This window comes from Hylobates moloch, unplaced genomic scaffold (assembly GCF_009828535.3).
Source record: "Hylobates moloch isolate HMO894 unplaced genomic scaffold, HMol_V3 SCAFFOLD_2, whole genome shotgun sequence".
Lineage (NCBI taxonomy): Eukaryota > Metazoa > Chordata > Mammalia > Primates > Hylobatidae > Hylobates > Hylobates moloch.
Window position 1 is genome coordinate 107,298,825 of NW_026652277.1, and position 12,810 is coordinate 107,311,634.

General features: G+C 46.1%; 1 protein-coding gene across 4 annotated transcripts in view; it reads left to right on the forward strand.

The window, feature by feature from the left end:
* ANKRD6 (ankyrin repeat domain 6) overlaps positions 1–12,810 on the forward strand; it is a 65,498-nt gene that overhangs the window by 34,785 nt on the left and 17,903 nt on the right. For 3 of the 4 annotated variants that reach the window (XM_032155281.2, XM_032155303.2, XM_032155295.2), the window contains 3 exons: positions 2,651–2,749; positions 8,804–8,902; positions 10,325–10,423. In XM_032155281.2, the coding sequence (XP_032011172.1) occupies positions 2,651–2,749; positions 8,804–8,902; positions 10,325–10,423 (297 nt within the window). The remainder of the gene's footprint in view (positions 1–2,650; positions 2,750–8,803; positions 8,903–10,324; positions 10,424–12,810) is intronic. The other variant, XM_058435401.1, reaches the window with a different exon arrangement.

Here is a 12,810-nt window from a genome sequence, read left to right on the forward strand (position 1 = left end):
CTCACTCTGTTGCCCAGGCTGGAGTGCAATTAATGGCATGATCATAGCTCACTGCACCTGGAACTCCTGGGCTCAAGTGCTCCTCCCACCTCATCCTCCCAAAGTGCTGGCATGAGCCATTGTGCCCAGCTGCCAATTGTATTTTTTTAAATCTTTTTCCTTGTTCTATGGCACCAGTGACAACCACATAAATCTTAAATGGTAAAGAAAAAAATCTAGAAATAAGGACCTATGTAGGCCTGGGTGGGGGTAAGGGATGTGCCCCCAGACTTTCTCTTTACTTTCTTAGATAAGTGAGCAAGTCAATTTCTTTAAACTGTATTGCAGGAAAAAAAAAGTAAGCTCAATTGGGCCAAACACAGTGGCTCATGCCTGTAATCCTAGCACTTTGGGAGGCTAAGGTGGGAGGATTGCTTGAGGCCAGGACTTCAAGACCAGCCTAGTCAACATAACAAACCACTTTCTCCACAAAAAATTTGAAAATTAAAAAAATATATATTAGCAAGGCATGGTAGTGTACACAGCTGTAGTCCCAGCTACTCAGGAAGCTGAGATGGGAGGATTGCTAAGCCCAGGGGGTTGAAGCTGCAGTGAGCCATGACTGCGTCACTGCATTCCAGCCTGGACGACAGAGTTAGACCTTGTCTCTTAACAAATAAGATAGATAGATAGATAGCAAAATGGGCCAGCCGCAGTGGCTCAACGCCTGTAATCCCAACACTTTGGGAGGCCAAGGCAGCCAGATCACCTGAGGTCAGGAGTTTGAGACCAGCCTGGCTAACATGGTGAAACCCCATTTCTACTAAAAATACAAAAGATTAGCCGGGCATGGTGGTACATGCCTGTAAACTCAGCTACTTGGGAGGCTGAGGCAGGAGAATTGCTTGAGCCTGGGAGGCAGAGGTTGCAGTGAGCCGAGATCGTGCCATTGCATTCCAGCTTGGGCAACAAGAGCGAAACTCTGTCTCAAAAAAAAAAAGCAAAATTGATTCTTTAAGGAATCCTAATGACTTCTTATATATTAACCTAATGTTTTTAAATTTTCAAACAATCTTAAAACACAAAACTTAACAATTAAGGGCAATTTAGCCTCTGCTTACTTTTTTTTTTTTTTTTTTTTAAAGAGGCTATGCTGGGAAGAACTCTGCTTTACTTTTTAAAAATAACTTTCCATTACAGTATAATATACATACGAAAAAGTGGACAAATAAGTGTGCAGCTTGTTGAATTTCATTAGCAGAACACACCTGTGTGAGCACCCAGCTCGAGAAGCAGCTCATTGCCAGCACCCAGAAGCCCCATACCCTGTGCCCCCTGCCCCCTGCCCCCTGCATCCCCCCTTTCCTTTGGCTTCCTCCTTCTGCAGTAAGTCCCACTGCCCGGGCCACACACCGCCAATACAGTTCCCAGCAACCACCCCATCCCCTGGCCTTTGAGACCCTAGACTTCCCCTTGTGGAGGTCAACTGTGTTAGGCCTTTATCTTTAGCTGTTTCCAGGGGCATGGATGTGGTTGAGTTAAAGCTGAAGCCAGAGCCTGGATGTAACTGGAGAATGCACCTGTGCCGACCCCTGCTGATGGCCCCGCACCCTTCCTTCTCCAGGCTCCTCCCTCCCTGGAACACCTGCCTTCCCACCCCCACCCCACTCAATTCATTGCACTTAATGATATTTCTTTGTTTAAAATAGTAAGCTAAGCCAATATGAGCTATGTTCATTAAATGACTTTTATTTAAAAGCAACACATTAGGCCGGGCGCGGTGGCTCACACCTGTAATCCCAGCACTGTGGGAAGCCAAGTGAATCACTTGAGGTCAGGAGTTCAAGACCAGCGTAGCCAACATAGTGAAACCCTGTCTCTACTAAAAATACAAAAATCAGCAAGGCATAGTGGTGCATGCCTGTGATTCCAGCTACTTGGGAGGCTAAGGCAGGAGAATCGCTTGAACTCCGGAGGCAGAGGTGGCAGTGAGCCGAGATCACACCACTGCACTCCACTCTAGATGACAGAATGAGACTGTCTCAAAAAATAACAGCCACACATTGAGGACACTTGTTTGTTTTATTTCCAAATCACTGTTTCCTCAGTCCCTGTTCATTATTTGTTTGGGGCCCTGAGGCTTTTAAATTAAGGTGGGTGAGATTAAGTTTCAGTGAAAAAAAGTTGGGGAATCTATCAGGCCCCTGAATCTTACGAAGCTGGCCTCTTCCTTTGCCTGACCTTTGCAGGGTTCTCCCTGATGCCAGGAGCAGAGCAGACTCTAAGGGTGGTGGAGGTGGGAAGAAATAGACGGCATGCTATCTTGATGATGCTTTCTGTTAAGCGAGAGCTGTGGATGGGGCCTGGAGCCTTTCTCAGCTGGGGTTCCTAGAGAGACTTAACCTCTAATGCCTTATGAACAATCATCCATGGTTCGTCATGGATTCATTTCTCTTCTGTGCATCTAGAATGGTTCTTATTATGTATCATTTCTGGGATAATGGAGAAACTGACCACTCAAATCATCTTCTGTAGTCTGTGGCTCAGATGAGAAAGTCCAATTGAGAAAGGCCCTCTGGTGTTCTGTAAAAATCCACTGTGATGTATTGATCATAACGAGAAGAATTAGGTCTTGGGTAATGTGCCTTTCCCACCTGTGTGTCTTCCTTAGGATGGGAATACAGCCTTGCATGAAGCATCCTGGCATGGTTTCAGCCAGTCAGCCAAGCTGCTCGTTAAAGCAGGAGCCAACGTGCTTGCCAAGAACAAGGTGAGGCCTGGCAGGTGCTAGAATGCCTCATTCACAGGTAAGGATGGCTGTGAGTTTCTCCCCCTGTGGGAGCCTTCTTCCAGTGAGAAGAGTGAGAGCCCAGAGGGGCACGAGGAACCTGAAGGTCCATTCGACCCAGAAGTTTCATTTGGAGACAAGGCTAGAAGCTAATTGATATTCCAGGTCAGGAGCAAGCCCACCAATGGTGCCAAAACCCTGCTCATGTGAGAGGCCCCTGACTGCTGCTGGGAATCTACATGCGATTACTGTCCCATAGTTTTTTCGTATTCAAAAAATACAGCAATGGAGTTGGCATTAAAAAATATCAGCAAAAGAACTTTAAAATGCTAATACCCAAAATTAGTAAAGTGGGCTCCCCTAGATGCTGCTGGGAAAGTGTGATACGAACAGCCACCTTTGGGAGACTATTTGGCAAAACAAATCAGGAGTCTTAAAAATGGTCCTTTTTTGGCCTGGCATGGTGGCTCACACCTGTAATCACAGAACTTTGGGTGGCCGAGGTAGGTGGATCACCTGAGGTCAAGAGTTTGAGACCAGCCTGGCCAACATGGTGAAACCCCATCTCTAATAAAAATACAAAAATTATCCAGGAATGGTGGCTCATGCCTGTAGTCCCAGTTACTTGGGAGGCTGAGGCAGGAGAATCGCTTGAACCTAGGAAGCAGAGGTTACAGTGAGCCAAGATTGCACCGCTGCACTCCAGCCTGGGCACAGAGTGAGAGACTGTCACAGGGGCAGGTGGCGGCAGGGGGAGGTCCTTTTTTGGCCAGGTGCAGTGGCTTATGCCTGTAATCCCAAACTTTTAGGAGGCTGAGGCAGGCAGATCACTTGAGACCAGGCATTCAAGACCAGCCTGGCCAACATGGTGAAACCCTGTTTCTACTAAAAATACAAAAAAGTAGCTGGTTATGGTGGTGCATGCCTGTCATCCCAGCTACCCGGGAGGCTGAGACACAAGAATCGCTTGAACCCGGTAGGTGGAGGTTGCAGTGAGCTGAGTTCACGCCGCTGTACTCCAGCTTGGGCGACAGAGTAAGACCCGGTCTCAAAAAAAAAAAAAAAAGGTCCTTTTTACTTGGTACCTACCTTTCTTGGACTCCATCCTAAAAAGGTAATAAAACCTGCTATTGAAATGAAATATGGAAAAGGAAAAAAGAGCAATAAAACCAGTAAAATTTTACTGACAAAGATGTTCATGACAGCAGTAGTTATATTTTTTAAATATGGGGAGGGAGACTTAGAATTATGGTTCATTCATACAGTGGAGTATAATTAATATTAAAATCGTAGTTTTGAAAATAATGCTTTCCATTGTTAAGGAACACGACAGATATAAGATCATATATAGTACATGTCCCAATGCTTAGTATAAATTTGTATATTTAAAAATTTAAGCACAGAATAATATCATCAGAATATTAACAGTGGTTATCTCTAGGAATTGAGGCTAAGATTGATTTTTATTTTTGTACCTTTCCCAAATTTTCCAAAATGAACCTATTAGTTCTTTTACAATTGGGAGGAGAGACTTTTTTTTTTTTTTTTTTGATAGAGAATCTTGCTCTGTCACCCAGGCTGGAGTGCAATGGCACACCCTCGGCTTATTGCAACCTCTGCTTCCTGAGTTCAAGCGATTCTCCTGCCTCAGCCTCCTAAGTAGCTGGGCATGTGCCCCCACACCCGGCTAATTTTTCTGTTTTTAGTGGAGATGGGGTTTCACCATGTTGGCCAGGCTGGTCTGGAACTCCTGACTTCGTGATCCGCCCGCCTCGGCCTCCCAAAGTGTTGGGATTACGAGCGTGAGCCACTGTGCCCGTGCCAAGAGATATATTTTATTTCAAAAATAAAAAAGCATTATCAGTACTCTGGAGATATTTGCAGTTGAGATAAGAAGGGTTATAAAAGGGCTTACCCTCTTTTCTTTCCCTGGATGGCCAGATTGGGTCTGTAGCAGGAGCCTGAGAATTTCCCACAATGCACTGCCACATCACAGGGTGGTAGCTTCAGCTAATAGTGATAGGATAATGAATCAGGTGGGCTAGAATGGGGTTCTGGGTGGCAGTAGCCTGGGGACCATGGGCAGCAGTAAGTACCCTCCCTAATACACACACACACACACACACACACACACACACACTATATATATGTACAATTTCATGGCCAAGTCAAATCTGAAACCATAGTATCTCTAGCTTATGACACACACATATCTACATACAAGATCTTCAACAGCAATGCCAGGCAAATCAACCTATAGCAATATATCCCATCAATGAAGTGACTTCTCCAGACCTTTCATGCTGCAGGAAATAGAAATGACAGCCTGAAACTCCTTTGTGAAGGTAATCTCCATGGGAGCAAGAGAACCCACCTCAGTGGCTTTGCCCTCCAGTGAAATCTCCTGGCTCTCACTACCTTTCCATTGGTTTATTGGAGAGCATAGTTAAGCAAGCCATGCCTTCCTCATTTTCATCCGTCTCCCCTCTCCAGTCCCTCATTACATCTTAGGACATCTTCAAGTCTCACACCTGTTCCTTTTTCCATGCTCATTCTTAAGCATGCCCTGGATTATTTCAGAAGCCTCAAGCAGATTGGCGGGCTCAAGTCTAGTCCCTCCTTTCATCCTGCTCTTCCTCTGCTCAGCGACCTTCCCATAAAGCTCCTGCCCGACACTGTCTATAAGCCTCTCTCGGCCCACCTCTGGAGTTCCTCCTGGCTCCTTTCCCCTGGAGCGCCTCCTGTGCCCTCAGAGTGGGGCTCACTGGCCTGCTTCTCATTCCTGCCTATAGACCTCCAACCTGGCCCCAGGCCCTCTCCCTCCCCGAAGACCCGCCAGGCTGCTTCTGCAACTCTCCCTTGGCACCGCATGCAGCTTTGTGCTGTCGTTTCCTAGTTCATGTTTTTCATGGTTCCCTCATGGATCAAAAGCTTGAGGGAGAGCAGCAAGCTACGTACGGTAATATCGCTGGTAGTGCCTGGCTCACTGCTCAGGAGACGGGTGGCTGCCCATTTCTTCAAAATGCACATAGTCTGGAACAGGAGTTGATGGTGTGTAATCACTTTTTTTTTTCTTTTTGAGACCGAGTTTCACTCTTGTTGCCCAGGCTGGAGTGCAATGGCTCAATCTCGGCTCACTGCAACCTCCGCCTCCCGGGTTCAAGCGATTCTCCTGCCTCACCCTCCTGAGGTAGCTGGGATTACAGGCACCTGCCATCATGCTCAGCTAATTTTTGTATTTTTAGTAGAGACAGGGTTTCACCATGTTGGCCAGACTGGTTTTGAAATCCTGACCTCAGGTGATCCACTCACCTCGGCCTCCCAAAGTGCTGGGATTACAGGAGTGAGCCACCGAACCCAGCCTGTAATCACGTTTTTTTTTGGTTTGTTTGTTTTGTTTGTTTTGAGACAGAGTCTCACTCTGTTGCCAGGCTGGAGTGTGATCTCGGCTTACTGCAACCTCTGCCTCCCAGGTTCAAGCTATTCCCCTGCCTCAGCCTCCCGAGTAGCTGAGACTACAGGCACGCACCACCATGCCCAGCTAATTTTTGTATTTTTAGTAGAGACGAGGTTTCACCATGTTGGCCGGGGTGGTCTTGATCTCTTGACCTCATGATCCACCCACCTTGGCCTCCCAAGGTGATGGATTACAGGTGTGAACCACTGCACCCAGCCCACAAATTCTTTCTGTGTAGATAAAATGGCTTCAGAAGGACAGGTCAGGAAACTCATGGGTCCCAGAGGGAGGGACATTTTGTACCAGCCATAGTCCATAGAAAGATCCTTCTTATTCAGCAAATATAGCAGCTCCTGTGTGGGAAATCAGTACTCACTACTCAGGGTGGGGAAAAACACCTGCTACATATATATCTACCCTAGGTCACATTTTCTAATGTCAGGTTTTGAGATATAGGTATGAAGTCACGCTGTTCTATGAGTTTTGACAAATGTATACGGTTGTGTCACAACCACCATAAGATATAGAATGCTTCCATTGCCCCTTAAAGTTCCTTTGCGCCCTCTGGTGGCAGGCCCCCAGTTACCCTCTCCCAGCCCCGGGCAACCATGGATCTGTTTTGCTTGTTCACAAAGGTCATATAAATGGAATCATACAGTATGCGGCCTTCTTGTGTGGCTTCTTAAACTCAGCGTAATGTTTTTGAGATTCCTCCGTGTTGTTACATGGAGGAATGGTTCACGCCTCTTTATTGCTGAGGAGTATTCCATTGTATGGATCTACCACAATTTGTTTATCCAAACCTCTGGTTTTTAATTTTCTTGATGCAAATGCTTTTCCACATCATTGATATTTCCTTATTGGCAATATAAGCTTTGGTATCATCTATTTCTAGAGGCATCAGATTTCTTTCATTTCACTCATTTATTCAACACGTATTTAGTGGTTGCCATGAAGCCCATAACTTGCAGACAACTTGAGAGTAGAGTTTTTAAAACCTGGGCAGACCCCTTGTTGCTGAGAACTAAACTAGCAGTGGTTCTCCACCTGGCTGCATGTTAGACCCTCCTGGGGAACTGTAAACAAACGAAAAAGGAAAAAAACAAAACTTAAAAAAAACAAAACCCTGAAGACCAGGCCTGGGGTGACGGACTGTCCCAGTTTGCCCTGGGCTAAAGGGTTTCCCAGAATGTGGGACTTTCAGTACTAAAATGGGGATGCTGGATACCCACCCCCAAGGCCACGTAAATCAGAGTCCCTAGAACGGTTGTGGCTGTGCACGGGGCTGGTTTGAAAGCTTCCCCAGGTGATTCTAGTGTGCACCCAAGGGTTGAGAACCAGCCAGCCTGCTAGAACCTCAGGCCCGTAATCCTCCCTGTGCCTGGAGGTAAAAGTGAGACAAAAGGTCCACCAGGGCTGGTTGGAACTAAGGTGAAGAGAAGGGGGATAAGTAAACTGGCCGCATCCAGTATTCCTCAATTTTTTTTTTTTTTAACTCATTTCTCTTTTTAAAACATCAGGAATCTGATATCCTGGAGTATTGGCAGCCAGTACTGTGAGATCCAGAGGGGTGTGAACTAGGTGAGGGAGAAGCAATGAGCAGGCAGTGTAATGCTCTGAGCCCACGCACCTGCAAGTCTGACCCAGCATTTAAGCTCAGCAGAACCAATGCGGAGCGTCTGTGTTTAACCTCCTGAGTGCTTGCAGGCTCTTGGATGACACAGTGTCACCTATCACACGGCCTTGTTTTCTTGTTACTTTTCTAGGGGTTATCAGTGGCCTCACATGCCCTACTCCCATAGACTCAAAAGTTCTGTTCATGTCCTGCAATTTTTTCCTGCAGTATTGCTATGGACCTTATTCTGACCCTTAGTTGTCATTGTGATGTGATGTGTTGAGGTTCTCAAAAACAAGAAGGACCCAAAAAGCAAGAGGGTCTCAATCCGTGTCCTAAGTGATAGATGCAACTGTACTGCCTGAAAGGCGGGGCCTGGTGTCCATAGTTAAAATTTTGATGTTTCAAGAAAAATACAAGAATGGGTGACTTGAAAAAGGCTTACAAGTTAAGTCTCAGTTGCATTAGCCTGCCCTTCCAGGAAGTGGCTAGTTTTACCTTTTTTAGCCCACCATTGGCAGGGATTGTAACCACAGCTATTGCCCATGTGGGGCAGGAAGTCATCTGACAGGAATTGAGTGCTGTGCATGTGTCCAGCATTATGTGTTAAGAAAACGCCTTCTTAGACACTCTGAATCAATCCCCATAGTTTTAGGATGTGGGGGTCATGCTCCATTTCCCAGGTAAGGAATTTGAGCATTTGAAGAGGCTGGCTTTTAATTAGTAAGTTGCAGAGCCAGGACTTGGAACCAAGGTTTTATGACAAATAGGACTCTTCTGCCTGTTCAGACTCCAAATTAAATGTTCTTACCTCTGAAGCATCCCCACCGAAACCATCGGGCAAGAGGCAGAGAATGTGAGCGTTGCCTTTTCCCCTGAGTAAGTACTGCCCCTCTGCAAGGCATGCAAGTCTGTGCGGAAGCATGTTGCTAATGTGTCCTCCTTCTCTCTGCCTCTCTCCAAGGCGGGGAACACAGCTCTGCACCTGGCCTGCCAGAACAGCCACTCCCAGAGCACGCGTGTCCTCCTGCTGGCTGGGTCCCGCGCTGACCTCAAAAATAATGTGGGTGAACAAAACCAGATTCTCATGCTCTCTCTTTCTTGTGTCACTTCAGAAAATAACTTGATGAGCATATTTGAACCTTAACATCTAGAAATTAAAATGTAAAAAGTATTTGGGGACTGTCTCTAAAGTGTTCTTTTTTTGGCAATTTTCTAAGGGATCATTCAGGCACGTGAGAAGAGGAATCAAAAGACTTGGAAATACTACTTTTCTCCCATCCTTTTCCCTTCATGCGTCATCTTTGGTTTATTATTTCGTACAGCACGTGTCTGGCCAGTTACAGACTAGGAAACCAGTTAATGTTTTAAGAAAGTCTACCCACATAGAGTGTTGAGTGTTGTACTATTATCAGCAAATATGAGCTGGTGCCATTTACAGGGGAGGTCCTCTGATGCCCCATGCCCAGCATCTACAGTGAGCAGGTCCTACTGATGACTGAGGCGTCCTTGGGATGAGCTGACCGGAAAGGTCACATGGGTATCGCTTCTTCACAAAGAAGCTGTATTTCCTTTATAAATCCCCTGCCTTAGCCACGATGGCTAAATAAATAAATAAATAAATCTGAGGCTTCTTTCTACAGTGTCCTCAGGTGAGGGTCTCCCTGTTTGGGGTAGACTCGTCTAATGCTCTGAACCTCAGCTTTGAGCTTGGTTCCGTCTTAATGCAGGGGAGAAAAGTATGCCGAGTGGCCAGCGTTCTCCAGACAGAGCTAGAATGGAAATGGCAAGAAAACACTTCAGGCAGCTTTTTGTCTCCAGTCCTTTATTGTCTTTCTGGGTACAGGGTTCTGCCAGTTGCGCTTACGGAGCATCCTGCCCCTGAGTTTTTCTTCATACCCTTTTATTGCTCCCAGTGATTGCTTCCTTATCAGCTCCCCTACTACATAGTTCCATATAGGATATGGGGTCCAACTGAAGTGGGATGCTCCTTGAACTTCAGGGGGTACGTGTAATCTTAAGATTTGACAGCTGACCTGCTTCCCTGTCCTTTCATCCATGAGGGATCTGTGCTGGGAAGGGCTCATTTCCAAAGCAGTGCTGTTGGTCTTAAGTCAGTGTACTACTGACCTTTTGGGTTGTAGGGAGGCTAGGGTCCCTGGATCCTCCTCAGGCACAGGTAAGCAGAGCCTGCCTTAGCTCTTGCAAAGGTCTCATGGGGAGCAGACGTCTAGTTTCATAAACGTGAAAGCAGTGATTCTGTGACCACGTGGTTGTTCTGCACAGGCAGAAAGGGAGCAGGGCTGCCCACAGCAGCAAAGAATAGCGAGCCTTTGGGTGGAGCATCTATGTTAAAAGAGCTGCTTATGATTCCCTAAAGAGTAGATGATAGTCTGCCAGCTTTTAAGTAACATTTTCTTTCTACTTTTCTCTATTTGTTTTGTAACTGCTCAGATTGTGCTTAGAGTTTGATTTTTGTCCGCAGGCAGGAGACACCTGTTTGCACGTTGCTGCGCGCTATAATCACTTGTCCATCATTAGACTCCTCCTCAGTGCTTTCTGTTCTGTCCATGAAAAGAACCAGGTCAGTGCATGTATCCTCTTCATGGCTGCCAGCACCCTTCCCACAAGGCTACCGGACAGGTGTGTTAGTGCAAACGGAGAGACATGCTGCCATGTCACCTATCTGGGACTCAGCCAGCAGTGGGCTTTGCATGGGTGTCACACTGAGTTCTAGTGGCCCTGGCTTATCTGGCCTTCTAGAGAAAGTGTGCCCTTATAATTCCCATGCATATCACCACATTTGCATATTGAACATTTTCTGGAGATCCTGGGGCAGGCTTTGTTTTTTAAATGTGATTTTAAAAAGAAAACCCACAAGGAAGAATGTGATTTAGTAAAGAAGCAAGGGAGGCCGGGTGCAGCGGCTCACATCCCAGTACTTTGGGAAGCCAAGGCAGAAAGATCACTTGAGGCTAGGAGTTCAAGACCAGCCTGGGCAACATAGCAAGACCCTGTCTCTACAAAAAATTTTTTAAAAATTTGGCCGGCCGTGGTGGCTCATGCCTGTAATCCCAGCACTTTGGGAGGCTAAGATGGGCAGATCACTTTGAGCTCAGGAGTTCAAGACTGGCCTGGCCAACATGGTGAAACCCTATCTCTACCAAAAATACAAAAATTAACTGGGCGTGGTGGCATGGACCTGTAATCTTACCTACTCAGGAAGCTGAGGCAGGAGAATTGCCTGAACCCAGGAGGCAGAGGTTGCAGTGAGCTGAGATCATGCCACTGTACTACAACCTGGGCAACAGAGCAAGACTACATCTCAAAATAAATAAATAATAATTAAATTAAAAAATAAAAATTAGGCAGAGTGGCATGTGCCTGTAGTTCCAGCTACTCAGGAGGCTGAGGCAGGAGGACTGTTTGAGCCTAGGAGTTTGAAGCTATGGTGAGCCATGATCTTGCCACTGCACACCAGTCTGGGCAACAGAATGAGACCCTGTCTCTTTAAAGGAAAAAAAAAAAAAAACCCACCAAGCAAGCATAGGAATTAGAAGTCTTATAACTCTCTAAGTTCTGTTCCTTGCACTGCCACTTACTTACACTTGAGCTGATAGTCGTTCATTTCCATAAAATTGGGCACATGATCTGTAGAGAGTGCCATGCAATGGGGTTTTGAAATAAAGCTGTGAATATTATCGTCTTCCTTAGAAATGTGCACGATTTCCAGCAGTCATTGGATTTGAAAATTAGATTGTCTTAGTATTTATTGATACCTATGTGGTACATTGTTTGGCTTTTCTTTGTTGGAGTGCATAAATCTTAACTAAAAAAAAAAATTAGATTGTGGTGTAGATGAAAAATACCATCGAACGGTGGTTTCTGACCCTGGCTGCATATGAGGATCAACAGGGGAATTAAAAATACTGTTCCTGGATCCCACCCCAGTTGAAAGAGTCAGAACCTCTGGGGGTGAGGTCCAGGCAATGGTGTTTTAAAAAGCTCTCTGTCTGAGTATACAGCCACGGACCTAATCAAGTAGCTAAGTCTGTCATTCCACGGCCTCCCCAGTGGGGTGCTAGGTTATCAGGTGACCTCTGCATAGCCCCCACCAACCAGTGCCTTTCAACCTTGGCAGCGTGTCATGGCACTTGAGAGCTTTAAAAAGTCCCCCTGCCCAGCCCACATGGCAGACCAATGAATTCAGAATCTCTGGGAGTGGGACCCAGGCATCATCATTTTTTAAAGCTCTGAAGCTTATTCCAATATTCAGCCATGGGAAAAGCACTGTGCAGAGCTTCCCTTCAGTACACATAGCTAAGTGACTGAGAAACGAAATAAAAATTTTCCCACCCCTCACAAAGATGGCTGTATTTTCATGCTACCCAGGAAAAAAGTATCAGGCGCTTTGCCTGATCACCTGATAGGAGAAAGAATGAATTGTTTCACTTCTCCTATATTTGTCTGGTTTATTTATATCATTGTGTTTGGAAAATGACAGCATTTGCATTTGGAATTGGCCCACTAAGCTGCAGTTGTCCTTATCCTCCTTTCATAGTTGATTTTGTGAAAGCATATTTCTTGTATAAAGATAATATGAACATTTATTTATAGGCTATCTGTAAGATGTAGAAAACAGTTGGTCTTGAGTGAACACTGGTTCTTGGTGTTTCCACCCGCACAAAGCATATCCTGAGCCTGCAGATGGATTGAGTCCCAGTGGCCCCTTCAGATCTACCCGCTGTAGCTGCAGGCTGGCCTGTCACCTCTCCAGTGCTTGCAGAAGTAGCCCTCTTCACAGCTTCTCCTGCTCAATCCAGCACTCAGACACCAAGCAGTTTTCTGACCTCTGACCTCCCTGGGTAAAAGAACAGAGCCAAAAGTGGAATGACTAGCCTGCCTGCCCCAGGCCTCCTACCTATCCTCCTGTCTTCGTGAGGCTTCAGGTCCCACCATTCTCAACAACCC